Source organism: Fusarium subglutinans (genome assembly GCF_013396075.1).
Source record: "Fusarium subglutinans strain NRRL 66333 chromosome Unknown NRRL66333_c0000423, whole genome shotgun sequence".
In the NCBI taxonomy this organism is placed as follows: Eukaryota; Fungi; Ascomycota; class Sordariomycetes; order Hypocreales; family Nectriaceae; genus Fusarium; species Fusarium subglutinans.
Window position 1 is genome coordinate 1 of NW_023502486.1, and position 15,322 is coordinate 15,322.

The window sequence follows — 15,322 nt, forward strand, 5'->3', positions numbered from 1 at the left end:
AAAGATTAAAAATATAAAAAGTTAGTTCCCTAGAAAGTAAAACATTTACTGCTAAATAATAAAGCAGTAGTAATTAATAAAGTAATATAAAATATAGCTTAAGTATATAATATAGTAAACTTATAAAAAAGGATTAACTTTATATATTTATAATAAGTTAAGCAGTAAGTAATAACTATAAGGGAAAAGTTAAATTAGTAAGTAATATTAAGCAGAAAAGCTTATTAAAGATTTAGTTATATTTAGAGCTAGGTTTTTATTAAATAAAGCTTTATTAAGCTATAAAGGTTTTAAACATAAAGGTTATAATAAGGAACGTAATAACTATAGGTAAACGGGCTCAGACGTTTTTTCAGGCAGTGAGATTTGGAGTGGCTAGTGGTCATTGCTTTTCAACCACGCTTACTGGACGAAACACCATTATCTGCACTGCTAACAGGTTGAAAACGCCACCAATTTCTAGATCAGACAGCCAACAAAAATGCCTTGCATAGCCACTGCGGGGAGAATAACAAATTCAAGACGTTTTGTATTTTCTCCTTCAACATCCCCCGAAGCCTGCTTTCTCTTCCTTCCATCATTTTAATCCAGCGCGAGTCCATCAACAGCCGCCACTAATTCGATGCCAATAAATATTTTCCCTCGCACCAAATAAGCCTGCATCATGGCCGAAGCACTAGGCGTTGTAGCGAGCGCAATTGCTGTCATCCAATTATCCAAAGAAGTCATCAGCGCTTGCCAATTCTACATCGAAGCGCTCCGCTCCGATGCACCTACGAGCTTACGCACCCTTTTAATCGAAGTATCCACACTCAAGTCGGTTCTTGAGAACCTGGAATTCATAGCCAAATGCGAGACCTTTACACCCGCCTTGCAAAATCGTCTGGCTGCCTCTGACGGCCCTATTGAGGGATGTAAGGCCGCGATGACAGCACTGGAAAAACTGTTTCCAAAACAGTCTCTTCAGAGCGGGCAGAATGCGTCAAAGCGGCAGAAAGTCCAAGCAACATTCGCAACATTGGCCTGGCCTCTGAAGCAGGGCCAGGTACAGGATCTTCTCCAGCAGATCAGCCGCCATAGGGATGGCATCCAGCTCGCTCTGACGACAGAGGTCACGAAAGATATAAAAGATATCAAAGCTGCTTCTGAAGAGATCCGCTCCATCTTGACGGAGGAGCAACGCCATAGAGTGTGCAGCTGGCTAGCAACAACTGATCCTTCACCAATTCACAATCGGTCGCGGCAACTATATGAAGACGGAACCGGGAGCTGGATGCTTCGCTCACAGCACTGGGCTGACTGGCTTGCTTCAAATACCCGATGTCTTTGGATCCACGGTATTCCAGGTTCCGGCAAGACGATTCTCGCATCTTGGTTGATTGAAAACGTCCTAAGTCATTGCGAGAGGGTTTCGACAAAGAATGCGCCTCGCATGAGCGTCTACTACTACTGCTACTTCGGACATCATCAAGATGAGGCGGCCCCATTTCTTAGATGGGTCATCACTCAGCTCTCCCGCCACGCAGATGTTGTTTCGACTCTGGTACACAATCTCTTTAGACGCGGCGGGGAACCGAGCATTCCTGAACTACTTGACGCGTTGGAACAGATACTGCAGGTCTTTAGCTGCGCCTACATCGTGATAGACGCTGTCGACGAGAGCGACCACCGTGACCAATCACTCGAGGTCTTTCATACCCTCGTCACTGATCTGAGGTTTTCCAACCTTCAGCTTCTTGTCACTAGTCGCGAGTACATTGATATCGAACGAGTGATGGAGAAAGTGTCTGTGTCCGTCCCAATGGCAAATGAACTGGTTGAACAGGATATTCGCCTACATGTTCAGTCAGTCCTACGATCAAACCCAAAGTTCCGACGCTGGCCTGATGACCTCCTCATTGAAGTTGAAGATGCTGTTAGTACCAAGGCAAAGGGAATGTAAGTGTTAGATTGCGCTGAGAATAGGAACCTGTTAACAAGGTATAGGTTTCGGTGGGCCGTTTGTCAACTCCATGAATTGCAGCGCCTGAGAGGCGATCGTGGGGTGGTTAGCAAGGCTTTACAAAGACTCCCTAAAGATCTAGATGAGACTTATGACCGAATCTTCCTCCGGATACCACAAGAAGATTGGGAATTTGTTTCTCATGCCTTTCAATGGCTTTGGTTCTACGGCGAGCTCGGCCCTCCCGATAACGGCACTCCGTCTGTTCTTCTATTACATGCAATTAAAAGCAGCACATTGAGGACAGAAAATGACAACAGTAATGTTCTCTATGACTCCGAGAGACTACAGGAACTTTGTGGATGTCTTATTAGCTGTCTGGAAGACTCTATATCATTCGCCCACTACACAGTCAAGGAGTATCTGACTTCGGCCCGAATATGTCAAGGCCCGCTCCTAGCCTTTTCCACAGGAAAGACTAAGGGTTTAACCACCTGTTTGGATACTCTGTTGCTCCAGGCGCAAATATGTGCATCACAGGATCTCAAACAACTCGAAGTGGGTGACATTCTGCAATTAGACAATCTTGATCTTTGGAGAAACCTGAGCCGTCATTCTGTTTATTATGCAATTGATTCACTTCTCATATGGGGCAAAGAGATCTCTGAGACCGATGACCTCTATGGGCGGGCGACGAGGCTCCTACATCCCTCGACACAGTACTTCAGGTGCATTGACAAATCTGGATATAATAAGAATGAAGGAAGGTGGTTTCAGTTCCTCTTGCAAATTGGAGTTTCCGAAAATACCTATGCTCATGCCGGGAGGATTGACTGGAAAGAACATCTAACAGACAGTGATGCATCTTTGTTTCTGAGCCTGGTTCTCCTGTCTGACAATCCAGAATCACCCCTGTTATCTAGATTCATGAAGGAGGCGGATATCAAGGCACTTTTCAGCAACAGGATATCACTGAGAATTCAAAGTGGCTTTAATATCTATCGAAACGGACATTGGAGCTTCATTATTGAAACATTCGAGTTCGATGGACCAATAATGGATATACTCGTTCCATTCTTCTCTTCAGATTCGGAGCATCTTCAAAGTTTCCTGGTCAACTACATAGGACTTTACAATCCTTCTACAACTCTTATCTGTTATATAAGCTATTATACATCACAGTTACGGTCCGACATTATATACAATCGTCCTTACTTCTGTCCACTGCGACACCTATTAGAAGTTGGAGCTCAACCCAATCTCTCAGGATATCCCATTACACCACTGCAGATAGCTGTTGCGGGTCGAAATTTGGAAGCGGTTCGTGTACTACTGCATTTCAGGGCTGATCCAAATTATGTTGGCGAACCACTGTGCAGCGCTTGGCCAGCAAACAGCGTAATGGCCAGTTTCGAGCGATTCCACGGCATGTCGCCTCTTCGCATTTGCAGAAGCGGTGAGGCTTTGTCGTTCACAGAATATCCCTACGAGGACATCATAGAATCATCGACGAAAACCATTCGACAGCTGCTCCTTGCATATGGTGGGAAAGACTTCCAATTAGAACTGGGTGAACTATGGACGAGATAGTGCGAATGACACGTACACTCGGCAATTGGAGATAAGAGGACAAAGAGAGATAAATCCTTGGCATTGTAGGTGAGGCAATAAAAATATCCTTAGCTATTCTATGACACAGGTAACTACTTTACTACACGATGATCTCGAAGTGATGGATCAAATCAGTGACCGCCGTGAACAAATCTATTTTGCCTACTGTCTCTACAATCCTCAATTAAACTTGCCTTTAGACTTAATTACAAGCAGAATATTGCTGCTGGTACAGAGACTAAACCTTCTCTCGCTGTCTTGATCTGAAGTGCGCCTCGCAGACTCCAAAACGCATGGCTTACACAGCCATCGTCAGATCAAAGTCGTATTGTTCCCGGCCACGTAAGTCACCAGTCCTAAAACAGGAAAACTCACGCCTCCGCGCCAAGAAAAACAGATCTCTTGGCAGGCACAGACCACGATCCCCCGTAGTCGATCGGCGAATGCTTAATTTAAGCTGGGTCTAGAAGCTGGTCATCAGAATTACGAGCGCTGTGATTGGTGAATTGGGAACCATCGTGCTGGGAGGGTTACGTAGGCTTGGCTTTTGTGGCTTGGAATGTTTTTCACAGTGAAAGGATGTTTATCCTCGGTTCGAGGGAGGTGGCTTGGGGTATAAGGAGGAAATTGACCCAGATCGATGCGGTGACATTTCGCTAGCAATCCAGTCGCGTTTTGCCTTGTTGTTTCCGTTGCAATCTGTCTGCTTTCAATCTGTTCAAGATGAATCGTTTTCTAGACATTGTATCTGTCTTTGTCGTGGCACTCTGTAAGTAGTTATCCCTTCAGCAGTAACCATATACTAACAAATAATTTCTCCCTTCAGTTGCCACCATCATCCGTGCCTCCCCAGCGTCCTACTGCGATGCATCATCAAGCAAAGTCTGCTACAGCTGGGCTGTTCCATCCTCATCCTCCTCCCTCTACGTTCGCCTCGAAGCCCCTACCACCTACCAATGGGTTGCCCTCGGCACTGGATCCCGCATGAGCGGCTCGACGATGCTCGTTATATACCAAGACGGCTCGGGCAATGTCACCTTGAGCACTCGCAAGGGATACGGTCATGACACGCCGACATACCAGGCCATGAGCGGTATCAAGCTTGTTGAGGGAAGCGGCGTGTCGAATGGTACAATAGTAGCCAATATCTACTGGAAAGATGCAAGCATATCGGGGACTGCTCAGTGGATCAGTGCCTGGAAGAAGGGTAGCTCTATGGACACAAGCGATGCAAGCAGCGATTTTCCTGAGCATGACGGAACCGATAATTTCTCGCTTGATCTCTCCAAGGCTACCGTCAGCGGCACATCCAACCCTTTCCTCAACTCGTCCAACACTACGCCAAGCGACAATGCTGTCTCTGGTGGCGGTGGAGGTGAAGATCATACTGGTTCCGCGCACGGTGTTATCATGGCAGTCGTTTTCCTCGTCGGGTTCCCCATCGGCTCTGTTCTCATGCCTCTGCTTGGGAAATGGCTCATCCATGCCTCGTGGCAGATCATCGCCTTTGTAGGCATGTGGATTGGCTTTGGCATTGGGAAGATTGCTGCTGATCGTGACGCAGATGTAAGTCGTATGCATCAAGTGTTAATAGTAGCTAACATTCTATAGTGGTTCCATGAACCTCACGTTGTCCTTGGGACGATAGTGTGTGTCTTGATGATTGTACAGCCTGTGCTGGGATGGATGCACCATAGAAACTACGTCAAGTACCAACGTCGAACGACAATAAGCTATGGACATATTTGGTATGGCAGAGGTATCATGGTCGTCGGCATTATCAATGGAGGCATTGGGCTGCAGTTATCCAGTGCGTCTACAGGCTTAATTGTTGGATACAGTATTGTCGGTATTCTTGTCTCTGCCATTTACGCTGCTGGCGCTGTCCGTAAGATGGTCCAGATGAAGAGGAAGGAACATGAGTTACTGTCGGATCCATCGAATAGCGCCCTTGAATTGAGGGCATAGTTTAGAGTTGAGAAACCAAGAATTGCAAAGCCATGCCGATGTTGGGTAACCTAGCTCTGTTCTTTGAACCAGACCGCTTGCGTCAAATGGTGGGCAGCCGTCACCGGAAGTTTTCGCTCGCACAGTGGCAGGCGATTTAATAGCGGGTGCTAAACGTGTGGTATTGGGTCAAAGGTTCTGGGACTAAATGATCCTGCTTTGGCGGATGTTCTGTTTGTTGATGAACTTTATGAGATCCGTGACGGCGCGAACATAGCATATCTCCAACGAGAACACATACCGTGTACATCATCCTATCACACATGTGTTAATCGGTCTTTATGGACACGACCTTGAGAATCCCTATGCCAGATGGATTCATTAGTATACCATCAGGAGGTTAAGGTACAGCCGCTCACCTAAGTACCCGCCTGTTCCGATACCACTTCGTCCACCTGAACAACAAGATTTTCTTACGCTGCCATCCAATTGGAATCACTGAGATAGCATTGGGTGACCAAAAGATTCTTGGCAATCAATGAATTGCTGGGCAAGGCAGATCTTGAGGTATGTGTACCAGCGTTCAATAAGAACAACTGCAGTGAGAAGCACTGGCAGTGTTATCATTCGTCATGATCACAGCCGTTTCACCAGTTTCTAGACGCCTAAAATGAGATACACCCCTCTTTTTTCGCCTTCAAAACTTATTCTCATCAACAATCCCTCTCCCATCGCCTTTCCCGGACCTTTACACTAACATCTTGACTATCTACAATATTTCCAGCACAAGCACTCCCAGAAACACAACAAAACAATGCCCACAAGAGGAGGAGGACTTTGGGTCTTCCAGAACCAGTACGACTTTCTCACTGGTTATCTATGCGACCCTGAGTTCTACCTTGTTCTCGGCATCGCAGTAAGTGCATATATGGTCTGGATCTCGGACTTCAATCGTCGTCGTCAGATACGCGTTAACGAAGCACTCACTCCAAAGGTCAAAAAGACAAAATTGTTCTTTCTGACTGCTTTCACGGTCTTCGGTCTTATATTCCTTCATGGAAGATCGTTTCCTGATAAGAATGCCGTGATGAACTGCCAGGTTGATGGTACAGATGGGTGCAGTGAGATGGCAACTGGTAAGGTCTGGTTAGGAAGGGTGGACTCTGGGGATGTCTATGCTATCAAAGGAGTTGAAGCAGACAGACGTGACTTTGACTGCTAGGAGAAGCACCACGACCTTTGATGAAGGTGTCAAGTGTGGATGAAAGGAGCGGAGAACCACGATTAGCCAGTTTGGAGTAAGGATGTACTTAGTCTGGTAGCAAATATACTTCTATATTTTGTAGCTTATGACTATATCCTGAGACTGCAATTACATATATGTAACCCTTGTCCAGGATGGACCCCCGCTTATCGAAGTCGAGGCGTAACATGGCCGGTACCTATTATCTGATCCTTTGTTCAAACTGCCGCACAATCCTATTTGACTGTTCATTAGATCGAATACAGGCTAGCATACATAATTAACATTTCACTGAGCCATGTCATAAAAAACGAGATGCACTTATAAGAGCTAATTGTGACGCGGTTCATCCTGTGAAGCGGTACAGTTTTGTCTATGGAATCACGGTGAAACAAGCCGTTCTTACCCAGTTTCCAATATGTAGGTATTATTCCCGAGTTCGCATGACCTCCAATCAACTATCTTACTTGTCCAGCATCAAACACCACCTTCACATCCCAACACCACGCTGTCAGATGCGTGCCCATTAGTTGGCAACACACTGAGAGTAGTAATCATTCCGTTTAGTACACTTGGCACCAGAAGCACACTTGGTGCCGCCAGTCCAGTTGTTGCCGCCACACTGACCCCAAGTAGCAACCTCGGCACTAGCGGTGGCTTTGATAGCTGTAGCCTGAGTAACGGGACCCTTGGTAGAGGTAGCCTTCTTGGTAGAGACAGGCTTAGCGACGGCGGCCTTGGTAGTGGTGCTAAGTTTGGGAGTAGTAGTCTTGATTGCGGATGCGGCAGTGTTAGTGGGAGGCTTAGTTTCGGATGAAGCAGGTGAAACATCAGTGCTGGTTATGGTGGAAGTCCAGTTGTTCTTCTGAGAGAGGTAGTACCACCAGTTGCGATACATCCAGCCGTCGAAGTCGGTGATTTCCATAGAGGCACCAGCAAGCATGATAAACTTGGTGATACCAGTGGGGGTCCAGTCTGTTCAAGTCAGTATTCTCGTAATGAAAGAGGTTGGCAGAGAATGGAAAGTACCATAGACTAGAGTCTGTTAGCAGATATCTCCTGATGTGACGAAGGGACCACTTACAATCATCAAGAGCAAAGGTATGACCCTGTATGGTCTGTTAGTCTCATCCATGAATAGAAGTCTCCGTGGGCGTACCATCTCGTGCAAAAGAATGTGGATACTGTTACTGTCAAGGTTGTTCATGAAGTACTCACGGCCAACCTCCTGACCCCAGTTATGACCAAAGCCACCCTCAAGACCATCCTTCAGCCACAGAGAGTGGTCGTAGTGGCGATCAGCACCAGGCTTACAGCCACTATAGTCACCATCAAGGTGAGCATCATGAGCACATGCGACAGGGCACATAGGGACACCGTCTGCATCGAGCTCCGTGTAGACCTCATAGCCAGCAGTGGAGCCCTGAAGCTGGCTCTTGTCCTTGACGGCATATGCGACAATATTGACCTTCACCTCGTCGTAAGGGAAGCCGTTATAGCCGTAGAGCCACTTGAACCACTTTTGGTACTGGGCATTATACGCACTGGGGATCTTGGTTCGTTCGGTCTCAGTGATGGTAGCGCTAGAGTCCCATCGGACACAGATGTTCAGGTAACCCTTGTTAGCCATGATTTGATGGAAGCCAGTGTTGACGTTGGCGTCCAGACCTCCGTCGTAGGTCTTCTCGTAGTGCTCCCAGACTTCCTGGAGGGGAGCCTTCAAGTCTGTAGGCGGGTTCCAGCCCGACTGCCGCTTGACAGGACGGTTGCGGGGCATGTCGGAGAAGCCGCGCCTGCTCTGGGGTTCGGCGAGAAGAGCTTTCCAGACAGAACCGTCGAGATCTGACTGGGCGATGGGCAGAGACGGCGAGGCCGCTGAAGATAGCTGAGATAGTGAAGACGCGCATTTTGAGTGTTTTCGAATAACGGATGAATTACTAGGTGAAGTGAAAAGTGAATAAGAATGTACAGAAAAGGAATAGAAAAGGGACTCTGGCCCAGGCAGAGTGACTAAACGAATGTGAGGTGTGATGAAACCAAGGTCAAAAGCTTAAAAATTTTAGATCACGCTTATTTATATATCCATTCCTCAACAGTACCTCAGGGTTAACCCAAGCCTTTAGCGCTATGCTGTTCCATTCTTGGCGTGATGTTTCAGATCATTGTTCTGTGAGGTCATGGTGAAATAAGAAAGGCCGGAAAATAATTCGCCGTTGGCTAATGTCCCAGTCTGTCGGAAGTTTTACACAAATCAGACCTAAAAGGGCATTTTACTGTGTCTTACCCCAGTCATTTCCGAAACTCATTAAACAGAATTCGACGGTTGGCCCTAGCATATACGAGATTGAAGCATGGATTGTCGGATAGCGACTAAGTGGAGATGTTGTAGCCCAACCACAATTCAATGGTTACGCGCTTAACGGGTTGGTATTGCTAGCTTACGAGCTTGTTTGGGATTCAACGATATCCCTGATCCAGGAGGATATCATTTCGTGATATCCACTTATACTCGAGCATATCCTGCCTATTGATCCATGATCCCAGGAACGTCAAAGAAACGCGAGCAGCCCTGAAAATCCAGCACGCTGTAGGACAAGGCTGAGTAAGATGTCGCGACCCAGGCCTACTCGAATACGACTTCGGAAGCAGACAACATACAACAAACAAGATTTCTAGATCTATATTTATTCCTGGGCAGAAATATCGCCGTCAATTATAAAATTCCCAACACCGAGGCTTTCGCCATTAGTCCACTTTCTTTACAATAAGGAATAATAATCAGTGTGCTAACTATATATCTCTTTAATTCTTAGGTAATCATATAATCGATTCATTTATATTAAAATATAAAGAGCAGTGCTAACAAGGTTACGTCGACAAACTCGGCAGCTAATACTTGCATTGCACGCCTTACTCGCTGACAAGACCATGAGGTCTTTGAGCAGGAAGGGGAAGATAAATGCGAGCGACGATGCTGGAAAGAGGGTGAAATAGTATCTAGAACGGTGGGTGTCAGTGTTGACGGCCAAGGAGGCTGCTACTTAGGTGGTGGAAAATCCTTTCTGAACGAGTATTATGTTTAGTATTTAATCTATCCTCACCAAGCCTTTATATGTGACTCGGAGCCCATTGAACTACGGAAGGGAAACAATTTCGCAATTTCAACGTCCTGAGTCCTTTAATGCTGTTTTTTTGTGAGCTGTCTTCAGTCTTCAAGCATAGATTTACTTAAACACCCTTGTGCTACCTGGTCCTTGATCTTCTTCTCACCTGCTTGTAAACTTGGTCACATAAATCCAGGACGATTCAGCAAGACGTCTTCAGCCATGGGCCTAGAACAATAATCGCCAGATCTGCTGGTACTTGCTCTATCTGCTGTATGGCCACTGGCCCAGACATTGGGGAGATTGGCGGAGGTGATAAGTAGGACGAATCCCAATAGCCTGCGCCTAGCATACAGTAAAAGACAACTCCCTATAATCGAATTACATTAAGCAGTGTTATCATCGGTATTTAAATCGTAGCTTATTACTGCATAAAGACATTTTACAACGTTAACACACTGTTTAAAGATACCAAGTTATAGTAAACACCCTAACAGCCCTGTCAATCTAGCGCAATAAGGACAACCAATTAACCCCGACAACAGATAACGTTAAAAGCATACGAGACCATTAACTCAACATGTCAATCTACAATGGCTGGTGGCAAAAATGAAATCGGCAAAAACATACAACAGCGGGGATTCGCTGGTCGTCACCGACCCAACTACTAATCCGCCGGTTAGTGGCTTGACTATGGGAGAGCAGACGGGATCCCGTATTTTCCACTACCTATGGTCGTATGTACCTGTAAAGCCCAGCTCGCTGACTATGTTCTGGCCCTGAAGATTGGATAACAGTGTCTGATTGGTTTATCCCCGATGTTTAACATTGACAAACAGTTCGTCTTGACCAGCAGCATAAACAATTGTGACCGTGTGTAGGATTATCTTATCATACTAATTAATAAAAAGGAGCTCCTGCAATTGGGCCATCAGACCTTTGAAACAGTGCTGAGCGTCGGGCCGCTTCCCACCGTAAGTGTGGACATTAATTGCTTCGTTTAGATATATCCCAATGGGTATTCTACCTCAATGCCTTTGAACGGCAGCTAGAAGTATAGGAAGGTGTTAACGGAATCCGATGAGCAAATCCAAGGGGACAAAATAGACATATCTAATAGGTAAGTAGGATGATCCCACACTGCTGCCCCTCGACCAATGTTGACTTATTAAGATGAACATGACTAAGTCTTTCTTGGAATTTTAAAGAATAAGTTTAGTAAGGCAACTAATGAAATGAACAGACCTTTGTCATTTGCTAATTGAGTTGCTTATATTATAGCTGGCTTAGATGTCTTCGCTTTTAGGGCGGAACGCACCTAGCAAGATAAAGCCCAAAATCTGTTGAGAAGGATAATCCGTTGTTGGTTATCCTTACAACTACCACTGATACATATAATTGGATGTATTTCCGCAATTATGAATGCACGCAGCCGCTTTCGCAATGTTCGTTGGCCAATGCTAGTTACGACGTATGTGAGTGAAAGTCCGGTCATAACATGTGGGGGAACGATCAATGATGGCCCTTAACTTTGTTCTTGGCAACCTTCCATTTGACGCTATGACTAGCAACAATGATAATGCACTTTATTATAGGCAGAACGATATTGACCCCTTTTGAGGCACATGCTGATTCCCATATTCTCTCCATGTTCTTGTCTGTTATGTCGACAGCCATATTGATCTAGCATCACCAGCTCTCTAGCTCCATGCCTTCTTTGCCGCGAACGATACTTCACCCTGAAATTGACCGCTCTCATCTTATCATTCTATCTGCTTGGCCTGACGCTGGCCACACACTATTACTGTCCGAATGGCGATAAGGCACCAGACAAATACCAGCCATGTGGCGCCCACCGGACAACCTTTAATACCTGTTGTGACGGATAGAATCTTGACCTCCCTTGTTTAATGAATGACCTATGTGTTTAATGAATGACCTATGTGCATGACTCGTGACACGACAATGCGAGGTGCTTGTACGGACAATGACTGGTCTGGCCGTCAGGAAGTCTGTCCTAGGAATGAGTGGCCCACTGTGCGGGCAGTCTTTAAAAGACTAACTAGCCTCTCAGGACAAAATCACACAACAGTTCATATTAGAAAGTTAGAAAATGTAGCAAAGGTAAGTACTGTTGTCATGTCTACGGCAATCATAATTACAGTAAAGGAGAAAACTCCGGAGACTATCTATTCCCACTTCTGGAACCCCCCTTTGCACTCAAAGTCCCCTCTCCCAGAAGGACGCCAGTGGGAGCTATAGCGCGTGGCACACTAGGGAGAGCTTTGTAGTTGCTATTGTCCCAGGTCTGGCGTGGCGGCCTTTCCGGAGGAGGAAGAGAGCAACTGGGGGCGCGATAGACACACCTGTCCGATGCGCGGCTTGTCCAGCCAAGAACTGTGCATGGGGCCAGTTTAAACTTGGCGTCTGAATATTTTCTTACCTGTTGAACAGGTATGGGTTTTGGACGTGGAGATATAAGTGTTCTATCTATTCAATGTGCTGAAGGCTGACATGTCACAGGGATCAGAGAGCAGAAGAACGGAGACTAGTATATACTTGCGACTTGGCGGGGACAGGATGTGAAATGGAAGCATACCATGGTTTCAAAACAGCACTTTGTGAGAAGTTAAATCTATACTACTTGTGACGGTAGATAACCTAGAATGGATACCAATATTCATAGCCTGGACAAACCGTGTCTAGACATGCATATACCCTACTCTTTTCCTCTGTCAAATAAACCTACGTCATCCCCCGACTGTACCTCGTCTCTGTTCCTTCTGGATATCTGACTACTTCATTCACGGTCTCTCTATTGCACTCATCAAAGATCCCCGATCAAAAGCAAGTTTGCCGCCGCAAGCCCGCCTCCCACAAGTCCCCGATTTAGTCGAATAACCTTTCCACCACTTGTCACTGTATCCGACCCAATGACTACATTCTTCCACCGAGACGCCTCAACTATCACATCGCTCTCGTTGCTTCCATTTTGGAAAATTACTTTAACCAAGCAGATCTTGTTCTCAGAAGGCTCTTCAGCGAACGACCGAAGTGTGATCATAGTGTTCGCGCTGAGCGTAAACTTGTATTGACCTACAGAGACAGTTACGTCGGTATCGATTTCGAAGCCACAGTCCCTCAGGTCAATGGGCTAAGAGAACCACGTCGACTCGGCTTTGTACTCTGATGAGTTGTTCTCGCTACGGGTAATGGTGATTTCTTTGGAGAAGTCGAGAGGCGTTGAAGTGCTACGGTTGGTAAGTCCAAGTAAGTAGGTAGTAGATGTTACGGTGAGCAGGGAATAAAACAGAGTTAAAGTCTAAAGGTATGAGTAGTAGGATATATCTTTATCAACTAAGGCTAGGGTTGAGTACCACTGCTTCTGACTTAGCGACTGAATTGAGTATTTCTAGCCGCTTGGCCTGACTCGTGCTTATCTAGAAAGAGCTGTATCGCGCGTTTATACTTATGTTCAAAAGTCAAAACAGCCTGGATGCCGATTTTCGGGAAATACCTTATAAAGCACTCTCTGTAAGCCTCCCCCATTCTTGGCTCTGTAAGTTCGAGGTAGAATAAGTGTAAGAGCTCATGGCGTATTTCTTCTTCTAAGTCAGGTGCTAACTTCCCGGCATTTGCAAGGAGGAAGAGAAAGTCCTGTGGCATATGGGACCAACACAAGTCAAGCCTTCCGCTCAAAAAGGGGAAGAAGAATCTATCCGCTTTTATCCATTTATATAAGTCGCCGTAGTTAGACCTGGCGTCATGACAGCTAGGGATAGCATACCCATGACGGTCGTACCAACAGGTGGTACCGATGATACACCACACCAAAACGCGACCGCCCCATACCTCGATTTCAGAGAAGTCAGGTTTATTTTCGATTTTTGCAGGATCACGGAGTGCATTTGACTTTCCCTTTTCACGTGATTCCCGGAAGGCGATAGAGGGAAACTTATTCATCATCCTAAGGAAAACATCGTTGTCCATCGTCCGAACACAAATGTCGCCTCGATGTGTGTTTCTTACATCCATAAATGGATGCCAACGCCACTTGAGCCCCTTCAACTTGAGCGGCTCTAGCAATCTCCTTTCGGCTAGACTCAAGCTATCAACCCGGAGATAGGACTCATTAAAGAGCTTGGGATAACTAATTATACAGTCCTGCAAAAGTGTGGTATTTAGACTTCGTGTCGGATGTGGATTGAGAAGCTCAACAATAGAGTGGTGCGAAGGAGGGGATAATTGATTGACAGCACCGTAGCTCGTTCCAGAAGGACTGAAGTCGTCGATCACTGTATCACCAGACTCAGACGACTCTGTCCAATTTTCCCAAGTCGCTACACTTCTCTCATCACCCGGTTCATCGTCTGTAGGCTCGCATATAGCGTCAATACTAGGCTGGACCTGCATGGTCCAGATGGCAGTCTCTAGAGCCTTGATTCTAGCATTGTGATTAGATATTTTGCTTTCGAGATGTCCATTTACCTGCTTCTCCCCACTATGAGACTTCACCGTGTCACGGTGGCTCATTTTGGTCTTAGAAGACTTCGCTGTCTTTGACTTCTGTAAAGTGTTTGCTTGTGTTGTGCGCTTCAACGGCTTCATGGAGCTTAAATAGACCTGCTATACATACTACGACTTTCATCGTGTTCAATGGTACAAGTGCATCGGTGCGGGTAGGAACCGTAGTTGGGTAATCGCCGGGTATTGTCATAGCTACATGGATTGTGGAACAGATACAATATAATAAGTAACATAACATAGATTGTAGTCGAACAAAGCCATTGATTGGAAACAACAGAATGACATTGGATATAATGCGAAGTTGAACTATAGAACTGGCGTACGGAGCGCTAATTTCCAAAGATGAGTTTCTTGAAGAAGCCATTCAATCTACTCTCTCCATTTGCGCGGTTGTTCAACCACTGGATCTTGCCCCTTATCTCGGTCCTATTTGAACATACAGACTAAAAGACAGAACATAAATGAACAGTAAACCTTTTACCTTACCAATTAAGGCAAGGGCTTTATCCCACCTTATTACAAAGCCTTACGTGTTCAGCAAGAGGATCTCTGTAAATGTGTTAATACCGTGAACAAGTACTACAGCATTGGTGTAATGTATTCTTTATTACAGAATAGCATAACTGAATATAAATCCTTTGTTTTAAGCAGACCTTTCCACATAGGCTATAAATATGACAATTCTCCCATGAATTACATATGGACTTTTACTGTGAAGCAGTTTCAATTTGTTTTGTTTGCATCGACTGTCAATTATTACACCACGCCTAAAGCTGCAACCATTACTCAACTCCGTTTACCAAAATCAACTCTACCCATTCAACACCAACTTGCCACCTTTACACCTTCATCATGAGCGGCCCTGCACCGATTGATCTCGATAAGGTGAGTCGCCGCTTAGAGGCGGAAGTCCAGCGTCGATCCGAAGTCCGGCTTCTTCAATTCATC

The 15,322-nt window shown here is 45.7% G+C and overlaps 5 protein-coding genes across 5 annotated transcripts; 3 read left to right on the forward strand and 2 right to left on the reverse strand.

The window, feature by feature from the left end:
- Positions 1-664: 664 nt before the first annotated feature.
- Positions 665-3,532, forward strand: FSUBG_13903 (uncharacterized protein; the record flags this gene model as incomplete). Its single annotated transcript, XM_036678843.1, has 2 exons — positions 665-1,938; positions 1,987-3,532. The coding sequence occupies 2 exons, from the start codon at positions 665-667 to the stop codon at positions 3,530-3,532; spliced, it is 2,820 nt and encodes a 939-aa protein (XP_036530630.1).
- Positions 3,533-4,276: 744 nt separating this feature from the next.
- Positions 4,277-5,521, forward strand: FSUBG_13904 (uncharacterized protein; the record flags this gene model as incomplete). The annotated part of the gene is made up of 3 exons (XM_036678844.1): positions 4,277-4,322; positions 4,380-5,119; positions 5,165-5,521. 3 exons carry the CDS (start codon positions 4,277-4,279, stop codon positions 5,519-5,521), a joined length of 1,143 nt encoding a protein of 380 aa, XP_036530631.1.
- A 793-nt stretch (positions 5,522-6,314) lies between these two features.
- On the forward strand, positions 6,315-6,722 carry FSUBG_13905 (uncharacterized protein; the record flags this gene model as incomplete). Its single annotated transcript, XM_036678845.1, has 1 exon — positions 6,315-6,722. One exon carries the CDS (start codon positions 6,315-6,317, stop codon positions 6,720-6,722), a length of 408 nt encoding a protein of 135 aa, XP_036530632.1.
- A 547-nt stretch (positions 6,723-7,269) lies between these two features.
- On the reverse strand, positions 7,270-9,036 carry FSUBG_13906 (endoglucanase type F; the record flags this gene model as incomplete). Its single annotated transcript, XM_036678846.1, has 5 exons — positions 7,270-7,718; positions 7,773-7,778; positions 7,828-7,852; positions 7,903-8,628; positions 9,028-9,036. 5 exons carry the CDS (start codon positions 9,034-9,036, stop codon positions 7,270-7,272), a joined length of 1,215 nt encoding a protein of 404 aa, XP_036530633.1.
- A 3,965-nt stretch (positions 9,037-13,001) lies between these two features.
- Positions 13,002-14,495, reverse strand: FSUBG_13907 (uncharacterized protein; the record flags this gene model as incomplete). The annotated part of the gene is made up of 3 exons (XM_036678847.1): positions 13,002-13,098; positions 13,650-14,413; positions 14,484-14,495. The coding sequence occupies 3 exons, from the start codon at positions 14,493-14,495 to the stop codon at positions 13,002-13,004; spliced, it is 873 nt and encodes a 290-aa protein (XP_036530634.1).
- Between the last annotated feature and the right edge of the window lie 827 nt (positions 14,496-15,322).